We start from the raw sequence: 13,321 nt of genomic DNA, 5'->3' as shown, positions 1-13,321 counted from the left end.
AAATGAGGAGCTACATGAAGTATTTATGGAATTTAAAATGCTTCACTTGAGTTATTTGACACAGAAGCTCCAAAATGTGGCAGGCCACAAGGAAAAGTTGAAAGGGGAGGATGGAGAACAATGACCTGGATCAAGCAGATTTCACTTAATTGGGATTAAATCCAGCCTACTATACTTACTTTCACAAAGCATGTAGAGATTAGGTCTATGTATGTGAAAATACTACTACAGTCTCACTGCACTGCATGTAAAACATGCAATAGCCTGCAGTTATTGACTCCCGACTTCCTACACTGGCACAAAGAATAAAAGACATTGCTTAAAATCTCAAGCTTTTTTTTTTAAATCCTGACCTGAAAACATGTTTTTACTCTCAATATTTGAGTCAGATTCCACTGTCAGAAAAAATTAACAACTCTATATATATAACAGCTCTTATTAAACAACTAGAATGTTGCCCGTGGGGATCCATGGGCTCTAGATTGGGTAGTATTTATAAAATAGCTAGCTGACATTTTTAAAGGGTGGTAATAAATTATGGAAGTTTCTATAAAGATTTTAACTGAAAGTGCAGGAAATTAAAATGAGAAAGTTTTGTGAAAAATTGTATTTATTATCTGGCACATTTCGTTGATGTCATGTTTTACAACTAGCAAAGTTCAGATTGTTCCTTTGTTTAGAGCGTGTCTGGTTATCAGGGATTGATTAATGGTGATATCAACATCCATTGTTCACTGCTGTTACCCAACATCCCTAATTTCTCCAAAAATATTAGTTCTATCAACATTCCATTTTGGCAGCATTCATCCTTGACCCAAAACACATAAGCAGACAAAAAGGCAAATGTTGTACTTCATTGGGACCAAACCGGAACTGGACATGGATACTGATGGATTAAAGATCCAAATTGGACTCCTTTTTTCTTTAGTTCCAATTAGATTAGATAGAACTTTATTGATCCCTTGGGAAGAATTAAGGACTCTGTTTGTGTTGCTCTTGTTTTTTTTTTCCCTGTTTCTTCTGCTCGTTACAAAATTCTTGTAAAAACCTTGTAGCTGTTAGAATGGCCTAAGCCAGTGGTGTCCAAAGCATTCCAGAAAGGGCCGAGTGCAAGCTTTCATTGTAGCCACTGACTTCAGCAGGTGATTTCACTGATTACCCTCACTTTGAGCAGGTGGGATGAGTTCATCAGTAAAATCACTTGCTGGAGTCAGTGGCTGCAAAGGAAACCTGCACCCTCTCCGCCCTTTCTGGAACACTTTGGACACCACTGGCCTAAGCAATGGGTCACCCCTCTGAGTCTGGTCTGCTTGAGGTTTCTTCCGTATTATCACTAGAACTTACTCATGTGAAACACCTTAAGGCAGCATTGTGATTTGGAGCTATACAAATAAAATAAATTGAATTTAATAGAAATGCCCATGTTTCACCTGACTGTGGCAGAAGGATGGTAATGAGAAATGAAGCTGGACTGGTCTGCAAGCTGGGTTGCCATCTGCGACCCAGGTCCATGGTGTGGCAGACGTGATGAAACACTAGGGTGCTTATGACTTTTGTACAGTACATCTGAGTTAAACCAGTTTAATATATGTCCAAAGTACTTTAATATAGTCTTTTTTTCTGGTGAACAATTTGAAGTTGGTCAAAGTAGATTACATTAAATAAACAATGAAATGAGTAAATCCTTCATATTTAGGATGTGGGAACCAGACAAAACGGCATTTTTCTTAAAAATCACTAAAACAATTAAATTATTATCAGATGAAAGGCATTGGAGGGGTGATGCCTCCCCAGCATAACCATGCACGGCTGTGCTGCGAAACATTTTCAGACATGTTGTCATAATGTCACTCATAGAAATGATTCACTGATGAATATGAGCATTGTCTCATTTGTCCTGTTGGTTACAGAGATATCCTGGACTGTATTTGTGACAATGTTGAGTTTCACCAAAAAATTAATCATTTGGAGAAACTCACTCAAGGACTATTCCTGCCACATTTGCACACTGATTTCCAAGTTATTTTGTACACAGTCATGTATGAACATTTACAATCCTGTGCACTATAATGCCGGATATTTTTTTAGTTGATAAGCTAATTGATTCATTTCTTCAGATTTAAAGAAAAAAGACTCCTATAAACATCCTGTTGGAAGACCACCTCAGTCAGATATGTTACAATTCATGGGTAGAAAGCCAAGAATGAAGAAATGTGAAGATGTTGCACCACATTATGTTGACTCAAAAATGCTGTTATCCAACCTTCATTAACTAATGAATAATAAAAACTGTCTCCTGATATATGGAGCCGTTGCTCATGGATCAAGACCTTATTTATGGTTTACTCAGTTTGTGATTAAGCGTCTCTGATTAACCACATCACATAATGTCATAGCTGACAGAATATCTCTGTGGGAGTCGGTGAAATGAAGCTGTGGGTGAAGCTGACGTAGACTGTGAGGCTCCACGTCTCACCACAGCTGATCTGATACGGTGCAGAAAGGCTCCACTCATGCCAACCAGACGCTGAAGACGAGGGGAGAAAGTATACATTTAAGAGTATATTTATATGGTATGTAATGAGTCGTGCCTCGGTAATTGAAGTGTAATATGGCAGTGTTTTGCAGCAGTGCAGTGGCGGGTAAACCCCGCTTACACAACGCTTTATTTGCTCAGTAGTTTATTGACTTGATGTAAATGACTTCAACACAAGAATATCATTTGCTGGTATCAAGCTCATGAAAGTTAGATTGTTTTAAGCTCTTTAAAGCCCCATTCAGACAGGATTAGTCTGACACGAGAGGTGGAGCATAATGTAATTTTACCACAAAACCTCTGTAATTTTCAAGGCCGATTCAAACAGGATAAGGAATCTTGGTATAAATCACAGAGATGAGAGTTACTCCACTGTAAAAAAAAAAATGCCGTGAAATTTACATAAAAACAATGTAAAATCACTACAGAAAAGTATTGTAAACCCAAAAACACTTTTTGTTTCAGTCACAGTGGACTTTTGGAAACTATTAAACAGAATGTTTTTATTAGATGTACAACAACAATATATGATTCTAATCAAACGTATTTTTTGAAACTACAACTATTTGTAACAAAAACTGAGAAATAGTCAGTTGTTTTTAAAAATACAAGAATTATATGTAAGTCACTTTACAAGTTTATGCTGTAGCCTAAGTTTAACGTGATTGATGAAACAATGCAAATATGGGTAGGTCTATAGGTTACAGGTAGGCTATTTCCAGCTTGTAGAGTAGGCCTGTAAGAAATTATTATCGCTAGTCTAAGTACTTCTGTTCAGTCATAATCCTTGCATGCTTTGTTTCTTTTAATTTTAATGTGATATGATACTCAGACTCGGCTCTCTTTTTTGTAGATTTAACAGTTTTTTAATGTGAGTCAGCTGTGGTTCATTCACTGTAAATCCATTTACATATTATGTCTGTAAAGTTATCTATTGTGCTGCTGTATTTTTTACAGGAATTCCCTGGTAACCACAGCTGCCAGCGTTTTCCTGTAAAAAAAAAACAGTTTTTTTCTTTTAAGTGTACTCCAATTTACTTCTACCACACCTTTTCTTTTTAAGAGCCTAAACTTTGCATGTACTGACCATAACTACAAAGCATGGAACTGAGCAAAGGCAAGAAGATGCACAACTGGTTGAGGGCATAAATTTAATGTTTTTATGTCAGCTTGGTGGAAGAGCGTTTTCATTGTCATTCGTTTAGCATCAAATGTTTCTCCAGGAATCATGTGACCCATAAGGCCCCATTCACACTGGGCCACCGTAGAGTTGTGTAATGCGGCGTACCGACTACACTGAGCTATGCAGCTCGACGCCGAGGTTAAGCCGCTCTGTGCTGTGTTTTTGTTCCCCTACCTACCAGTATGCTGAGGGCTACGCGAGGTGGACACCAAAAATTAAACATGTTTAATTTTTTCGGCATAGAGCACTAGACGCAGAAAGTACGCAATTTTTAAGCAACACTACACAACACTCTGCAACTGTATGCAAATCTACACAACCCTATGCAACGTTAAAGATAGGGATTTTTCCAATTTTCCAATATTTTCCTGACTTTGCCCTTTGACCTATGACCTTGAAAATGGAATTAGTTCTTGCCTATCAGAATATGAATCTTCAGTAAAACTTTCATAACGATATATGAAAAATTGTGGGCTCTCGGCAGTTCACAAACAGACAAACAAACAAAGAAACAAGGGTGATAACATAATATCCTACAACTTCGTTGGTGGAGGTAATTAAGGCAGTACTAGCAAATGCAAAAAAAAAAAAAAAAAAACACGAACAGCACCTCAATCAATTCTACAGGTGGTATTTTCATTTAAAAAACATTCTGCACATGACAACATAACAGAAGTCCTAACAACACAAAAACAGGTTTCTGCTCGAAGGACTTTTACTGAGTTCTAGCTCAATATATTAGAAATATAATATGATTGGAGCGCCGCGGAGTGGCTTGCAGTGGTGCGCAGCTCGCTCTATGGTAGACGGAGGCACAAACAGGAAATGGCACAAAAAATCTCCCCAGTGGGGGGAAAAAGCCACAAACCGTTGTAAAAAGGCGTAAAAGCCACAAACGACCATAGACATTATAAAGAGGAGCAGACGACACACTGGTTGCTGAGGCTCAAGAAATGCGGCCGCCATCTTGGACCAGTCATCGTAGTGATATCACAAGGCACAGCGAAGGTTTGATTTCATAATATGTGTGAAATACCAAGTGTTCCAATACTTTTGGAGGGCACTGAATCCTAAGCTTATGATGAGTGCAACATGAGGTAGTATTACTGTTTTAAGAATGTTTAATTTTTAGTGTTGCTGCACTTTGTGTGAACTCAGTCATATCATATATCATCTTGATATGACAATATGGCCATATTGTAGGCAAAAAAGAAAACTTCCTTAAAAAGGAAGCTGAAAGGTTTTAGCCATGCTCATGCTCCACTGAAGCATTTACTATAAAAAAAAAGTCTGAAGGACCTAAATGACATGGTGAGATGCTGAAGAGCTTCGCTCGTCATGTCCGCGACATATACATATTAATAAAAAAAAAAAAAAAAAATCAAGCTAATTTACCAGTAAAGTAAATTAAATGAACTTACTCAGCTCAGTTCTGCAGAGCAGGTAGAAACAAAGACAACAGCAATGTGATGTACTGAATGATCCATCAGTTAAACTCCTCCAGATAGAAACTTCTTTTGGTGTTGCTGTTACTTCTGTTGTGTTGTGGCGCTATGCAGGATGTCTGTGTTTTTGCATGTGTTGTGTGATTCTGCAGCAGACACGTTATCAAATGAAACCGGTGCACGTGCTGGATGTTACATTTGTTGTGTTCTGTGTGTCTAGAAGCATTTTCTCAATTTGCAAGTCGTTTTTTCATGTAATTACCTGTTGTTGAATTGATATACAAGGGGTTCTTTTTGGATTTGGAAGCGTATTCGGCTTTTTTAATTGCTATTATGTCTGTTTTTGAAATGATGTGTCCTCTGTCAGCCACCATACACCAGGCTTCATCCGCCCATCAATAAAAAGTGAGTTTAAAATATCTTCGTCCACTGTTTCTCTTCAACTGTACAGCCGACGCTTCAACCACAGCATGACGGGAAACCACACAGAAGCTAGTGTGAACACAATACAGCAGACAGGCACAGGAGGACATGAGAGATTCCTTTTCAAGTGGCTCCATAGCTGAGAAAAAAGTGAGAAACTCCTTTTCCTATGACAGATATTAAGGTATTAAGCACGGTATTCCTATGAAACTCCCAGGACAGAATATTTACAGACACGTATATTCACATGAGTTTAAGACGACCTGAGTCATTTTTGTGGCTGATTTTACAGAAAGCCAAAGGAAATCAATTACACTTATGCATTTGTCAAAGGCTTTATTTAAATACAAAGTGACTCATACTACAGTGGCAGGAGTTTCCGTGCAAAGTGCCAACCCAAGCACGAGGAGAGCTTTGGACTTCAGTCTCTTACTCAAGAACATTGTGACATACAAAGGGGAATAACCAGGTTTCAGTCCCAGACAGTCTACTCTATCCCTAATGTGTCAAAGAGGAGAAAAAAGAAACACAAAGCTTTGACTTGTTATACATCAGGACAGGTCAGGTCTGGAGGTGAGGATGGACCAGTTGTGCATCTGGTCCATCCTCACCTCCTGGCAGTAGCCATCTACCTGCTACAGTCAGCAGATATGTGGGCATCTTCTTGGCCTTGTCCAATTGATGGGATCCTCAACACAAACCCACCTGCACACTGGATCAGGACCAGGGGCGCAGCGAGGGATTTTGGACCCCATGAAAACAAATCTTACTGGGCCACCCCCATATTATCTTGTCAGTGTTAAATTGTATTAGGGGCCTCTCTGGACCCCTGTCAATCACGGGCCCCTAGAATTCTTCTCCTTATTCTCCCCTTTTTGGCACCCCTGATCAGGACTGTAATGTTGTAGATGCCAGTCCCTTACGGCGTAAGCTGTATGCCTCATCTGAGTCTCCTGGAATAATTGTTTGCTTGATACATAGTTATTCCAGTGGTACTCAGGGATCCTCTGAAGACACCTAGCACCAAAGGCTTCCAGTTGTCACCTTCGGTAACTGGTTTGAGTCCAGGTCTCACAACCATACAGTAATGCTACAGAACAAGATCCTAAAAACCTGAACCTTTGTTCTCCTGCAAACATGTCATAATGGCTGGGCACCTCTGTCCCGTGACCTCATGACTCTATAAGTTCTTTCCAGGCATCTCTCAAACTTTCAAAGGCTGGGGACCCAGAGACATGAATGTCACTGCTGAGATAAGCGAATCTTTCTACAAGTTTGACAGTTTAACCACAAAGAGATATACCATTGACAACTGAATCTAGGAAGTCTTGATACAGGACAATCACAAACCCAGTCCTTAAACCATCCAAAATAATATACTAAACATCCCCACATACAGCTGAAGCTTTTTTCCTTTATGACGTCATGATGTCATCAGGGTTCTAGCTAGCGCAAACTTGCGTTACGGCCCATTAGGATATAATTTTGGAGCGTTACGCTTATTTTGGACCGTGTAATCAACCGTTTCTGCAGCGCGACTCCAGTTTGAAGCGTGAATCACTGAAGCAATGCTTCGATTCAATGGCTCGTGGCTCTTTGTTTCGCTGCTCTTCAGAAGCGGTTGTCCGCTTCTTAACCCCTCTCAAAGCCATTAAAATATCATGAGTCATTTTTGTATGTATTAAAGTTGCTAACTGGGACTCTTGTCTTGTTGCAGTCAAACAAGAATCGTCCTCCATTCCTTTGGCACACCTCCAAACATTGCGCGGCTCTTTGCTGAGACAGAGAATTAATAACTTCAAAACGAATTGCTGCTTTAAATAAAATGACACCTCTTACAAATGTTGCAATACAGACAAACTACAATCAACTAAAATGTTTTTTTCCTCCCAAAATGAGACGTCCTGCATTCTTTATGAACCTGACGTGCAGCGCAGCAAGCTGTAAGAGCTCAGCTCAGATATGGAAAGACATGCCAATAATGCCAATAATAATGTCTGAAAGGAAATGCTTTTGACAAAAACTAACAAATGTTATTTCTTGTTTATGTCCAGAGATCAAGGATCCACCATGTAGAGTTTATTATGTCCAGAATTTAAGGATCCAGTAAACAATTTCATATTTATTTACTTTAAGACTCAATAAAATGTTGTTCAATTTCAATTTAATCAGCTTATAAAGCGCCAAATTACAACAAAAGCTGTCTCAGGGTGCCTCACACAGAACAGCTCAACATAAAAAATGTGAAGAAATAAATAAAATAAAAAACTTCAAATACCTAATTAAAAACTGAAGTAAAAGAATAAAACATAAAATAAAAACTACTCATAAGAAAGAGAACAAAAATAGGCTTTAAGTCTTGACTTAAAAATGTCCACGGACTCTGACTGCCTCACTGAGGGCCATGTACTGGTAAACCCAGAATGAGATTGCCCACTCAACAAACTTCCCCAGCCTTCTGGACATGATGAAGGGACTTGGGCTATCGTACCTGGCTTTTCCCCTTTGGGTACCCCTAGAATGGCCAATTTTTAGCTTAAATTTTCAAGAGCTGCCCCCCCCCCCTTCCGCACCATCCCCCCCTCGGTTGCTTCGCTCCCTCGACATCACCACTACGCTAAAATTTTATCCTAGCTAGAACGCTGTGTCATAAATGTCACTGGTGACAAAAATAGCCTTGACCTCAGAAATACAATCTATATCAGTTTATCACTTGTTTTTTTTTAGTGCTGTCTTCACTGTAAGATAAAGAGGATCACATCAAATGGACATCATGTCAATTTGATGTCATGTAGTAAATATGTCCAACTCACATGTAACTTCCTCCCACTTCCAAAGACATGCAGGGTAGGTGAACTGGAAACTTTAATTTGCCCATAGGGGTCAGTGAGAGTGTGGACGAGTGCCCCCCCAACATCGCCTCTCACCCAATGGCTGCTGGGATAGACTCCAGCCCCCCCGACCCTTAATTGGAATAAGCAGTTATAGAAAATGAATGAATAAATATTTATCACAATAGTACGTATGATCGTGTAGGATTTAATGCAGATCCAGATTAAAGCGTGACTTCAGTGGAACAAAATGTGTATGTGTTGGGGTTAATTCAAGTAACCTGACAATGGTGCATGCACGCAAAATTCTAAAGCCACCTTGACACTTACATGAATTTGATCCCCGCACTAGCACATAGTCGTGTGTGCCAATGAGTAAACTTGTCGTAAACTGCGAGGCCCTGCATGCAATGACACGTAACACACGACACGCAGTGTTTGCAAATAGGTTGCGCAATGTTCACTAGTTCACACAAGTGGCACGAAATTAATGCGTGCCAGAAATGTTAACATTTCAAAATTTCTTTTGCGCACTGGCATGCAGCCTTGCATACTTTACGCACAACAGCTGAGTCGATGAGTTTACTCACTGGCACACAAGATTATGCGACAGAGTGGGAATCAAATTTGTGCAAGTGTCAAGGTGCCTTAAGAGTTCCAGTTTGCTGACATGCTCTTTACTCCAAGTTATGTGTGAATGTCAGGTTAGTTAGCTAGTTAACCGTTATTTAATCAGGTTTGTCCCATTGAGATCGAGACCTCTTTTGCAAGGGAGACCTGGACAATTATGAAGTTTCCAACTCACCTAACCTGCATGTCTTTAAATGTAGGAGGAAACCGCAGCACCCAGAGGAAACCCTCACAAACACAGGGAGATCATGCAAACTCCACACAGAAAGGCCACAGGTGGGAATTGAACCCATGACCTTCTTGCTGTGAGGCAACAGTGCTAACCACTAATCCACCGTGCTGCAGATGTGTGTGTTCTTTCCTTGTGTATTTAGCACTTACAATAGCCATATTCCTAAAAAATGTGAGTTTCAATTTATTATACAGCGCTAAACACAACAAAGCTGCCTTATGCCTCAATCTATGTAGACAGAAATATAAACTGTAACTCTTCAGTGATTATGCATGCCTTCGTTGCTGTATTGCCATATGTCACATGGGTCAAGAACAACACCAGCAGAGGGTAATTGGGCACCGTAGTCTTGTTTGAGGGTGGGTGATTAAGGGGTTAAATGAAAGGGCAAATGATGCAAAAATTGTACTTCCAGGGACAGCCCCATTATCATTATTCATATTAAATCTTGCTAAAACTTACCAACACAATCTCTCCCATTTGCCTCGTCTTCCCTTTTCCACTGGGAACCGAAAAAAACTGCACTTTTCACGACTGCTTCGGCAACTGCAGCCAAAAACAGCACACTATCTTTACGTGTGAAGTGATGCTGTGTTTGTGTTGTGCACTGGCAGGCTCACAGATTTACTAGATAATGTAGAGCTGTACAAAAGGCCTGCCCCGAGTTGATCGCGGCCCCGCCATCTTGGAAGGTTGAAGCGTTGCAGCGGTCTCGCGTTGTCAGTGGAAAATGCATGCTCTGCGCTTGCAATCACTGTCAACTCTCTGGCCAACTTCTCTGCCGTTATTTACATTTAAAACGTGAAAACTTGTGCTTAGGTGAATTCAGATATGTAGATTCGACTTCTGAAGTCAGATTTACCATAACTGCTGATCGTTTCTCCCTATAAGGCTGCGAATGGAGCGTAAAGTGGCATTCCTGTCAAGATGGGTAGCTCAGCGATCCAGGTCACGTGACCAAAATATGTTTATTATGGGATGTCTATGGGCAGGCTGTCCCCATAAGCAAGGTTGGGTAGGATTACTTTGAAAGAATACATGTGGATTACATGTATGTATGTACATACATTTGGATTACTTGTAATCATTACATTTCAAAGTAATCCTACCCAACCCTGCCCATAAGTGGTCAAATCCCACGACATCACGCATAGTAGGGAAGCTACGACCACTACCTTTGCAACCCCCCCACCAGGACTAAACCAAACCAACTTTTTTAGGTTCCATAGATGACCCCAAAACACAATCAGGATGTTCCCAAAATAAAAACTGGCCTCAAGCTAGTTATCCAAGATGGCCACCAAAATAAGGTTTTTCACTGAAACACCTTTTAACAACATATAAACAACTTAAATATCAGAGATTCAATGATAAGGGTCCATTGGCGGCCATTTTGGACGCCATTTTGAATCTTAAACCCATGAATAAATTTAGTTTAGGCACAAATGAGTTTGCTGTGACCTGCAGTGGTCTTCACATTGAATCTCTGTGATATTTAAGTTGTTTATATGTTGGATAAAGGTGTTTTAGTAAAAAACCTTATTTTGGTGGCCATCTTGGATAACTGGCTTGAGGACAGTTTCTATTTTTGGGAACATCCTGATTGTGTTTTGGAGTCATCTCAGGAACCTAAAACAGTTGGTTTGGTTTAGTCCTGGAAGGGGTGCAAAGGTAGTGGTCGTAGCTCCCCTAGGGTTCAAACCAGACTGCGCTGAGCCATTGGCCTTGACAGAGGTCTGCGCTCAGAGGTGCCTTCTAGCCTGTCGTGACATCAAATACTCAGTGTCAAACTTATTTCAGTACATCACATTACAAACAACTTATTTGTTAATATTTTTCCATTTGTTAGTATTTTTCCGTTTTTTTTCTTTTGAATTTAAAGAACAAACAAGACAGAATTGGGCATTCCATCGCGACAAGCAGCCAGATGAGAGTCGTTCTGCTTCTCTCGGTATTTGTTTCCAGATCCCGCCACAAACAGGGGAACCAAACACATTTTCCAGCTCCTGCGAGGAGAACCCAGCAGAGGAGGAGGAGGAGGCGGCCCACTCACCGACCCTGAAACCCTGTCCGATCAGCGTGTCGGCCGCCTGGCCGTTCTCGGCGATCAGCGTGGTGTTGTTGCCTTGCTCACAGGTATCCTGACACTGACCCTGCAGGCAGATCCGCTTGCAGATGAGAGGCGCGATGACCACCTTGAAGCGCTCCCGCGTGGAGGAGCGCTCCGTGCACCACGCCAGCCTGTGCACGCTCAGCCAGATGACAAGCAGATGGGAGATCAGACAGCGCATCGTGGCATCCTTCACTGCCCTGTGCACACACCCGGGGACGTCAGAACCGAACGCTGGAGCGGTCAGTCAGCCGAACGCACCATGCGGCGGAGAAACGCGCGCCCTGCCTCCCGCGATTTACCAAAAACTCAGATCACTTCCCTCTCATACCTCGAGCGTCCGTTTAACGAGAAATTCCAGCATCTTTAGGAATGTTTGTGTTTTGGGGGGCGAAAAAAGTTGCTGGAGTTCCTCGTCTCCGCTCGTGTCCGTCTTCCTGCTGCTTTTGGAGTGCGTGTCGTGTGAGAGTTTTAGGAGAGTGAGAAGGGAGGAGGAGGAGGAGGAGAGAGAGGAGAAGGGGAAGGAACCTGGCTGCGGGCCAGTCCAGGCGGTGCAGGAGAGAAGCTCAAAGTGGTTTCCTTGTTTGTTATTTCTCCTCTCCTCCTGCCCCCGTGCACGCCCCCCCACGCAAACCAAACACACAGCTGCGCGTGTCACTCTGTGGATCAAACGCACAAGTCGTTTATTGCTGTTTTTTGGACGTGCTGACCCATCCCCATGTGGGAAAGAACAATATGACTGATGGACACTGACGTCACCCGTTTCATTTTACTGTGCCTGGAGCTGCGTAGGGGAGACCGGGGACGTGTGACACACAAATAACACAAATAGACATTGTCCATATCTTGGAATAGTCCATGGGCCAAGCAGGCTTTTCGGTACCACTTAAGGGGGGGGAAAAAAACAACACTCAGTGTATCATGGCCTACACAAAAATGTATGATAGCCATCCCAGGGTACTGTAGCCAGGTAGGGATCAATGAAAAATTACACAGAGGTCAAACTTTAAAAATGCTCCAATCATGTTGAAAATCACATTACTTGTCTGATCATAACGATTCCAAAAAGGTATAGCTTGGACTATCTATGACGGAATGTTCTGGAGTTATGGGGTCAAAATAGCAAAAATGACCAGACTAGACAACCTCAAATCCTGCTGAAGCATGTTCCAGGCCGATGGACCAGAGTAGCAGAATGCTTTTTTGCCGAACTCAGTACGTATATGTAGAAGGAACACTGAAAGTGATCAAGTCATTGGAGCGAAGACTGTAATGTTGCTGTTTGCATGAAAAGTAACATGACAAATATGGTGGTACCGAGTGAAGGATGGATTTGTAAATGAATGCGTACCAATGTAGGAGTCTGCATGTGCGTAAAGAGGGCCACAAGGAGTAGAGGGTGCAGTGATGAGTGAGAGCTTTGCTATCTGTGATGAACCTGAGAGCTCCATGATACACAGCATCCAACATACGTAATAAGCTGGCAGAGGCGTTCATATACACAATATCTCCATAATCTAACAGGCTCATAAAGGTGGCAGAAACCAGCTGTTTCCTGGCATTATAAGAGAAACAGTGTTTATTTCGAAAAAAGAAGCCTAGTTTTAACTTAAGCTTTTTTAGTAGATTTTCAATGTGTGGCATAAAGGTTAAATTTTCATCTAAAATAATGCCAAGGTATTTTATATGATGATACAAAGTCAATTTGTAATCCCTGTGCTGTGATGCTAGTAGGGAGAGGTGAGGGCACTTTCTTTTTGTTCGAAAATAACATTATTTTTGTCTTACTTGCATTTAACATTAACTGAAGTTGTGAAAACTGAGACTGAATGATATTAAAAGCGGACTGCAGGTGCTCAAAAACAAGGGCAAAAATTATGGAATCATCAGCGTAAAAATGCACAGCCGCATCTGTGAGACCATGGGCCAAG

The 13,321-nt window shown here is 41.3% G+C and overlaps 1 protein-coding gene across 5 annotated transcripts in view; it reads right to left on the bottom strand.

Moving 5' to 3' along the window:
* Nucleotides 1-11,879, bottom strand: part of ltbp3 (latent transforming growth factor beta binding protein 3) — a 161,924-nt gene extending 150,045 nt beyond the window's left edge. For all 5 annotated transcript variants that reach the window (XM_034178557.1, XM_034178562.1, XM_034178561.1 and 2 more), the window contains exon 1: nucleotides 11,334-11,879. In XM_034178557.1, coding sequence (XP_034034448.1) covers nucleotides 11,334-11,571 — 238 coding nt within the window. In that variant the 5' untranslated portion in view covers nucleotides 11,572-11,879. The remainder of the gene's footprint in view (nucleotides 1-11,333) is intronic.
* Between the last annotated feature and the right edge of the window lie 1,442 nt (nucleotides 11,880-13,321).

This window comes from Thalassophryne amazonica, chromosome 9, assembly GCF_902500255.1.
Source record: "Thalassophryne amazonica chromosome 9, fThaAma1.1, whole genome shotgun sequence".
NCBI classification, from domain to species: Eukaryota; Metazoa; Chordata; class Actinopteri; order Batrachoidiformes; family Batrachoididae; genus Thalassophryne; species Thalassophryne amazonica.
This window is presented reverse-complemented; position numbering and strand designations above follow the sequence as displayed.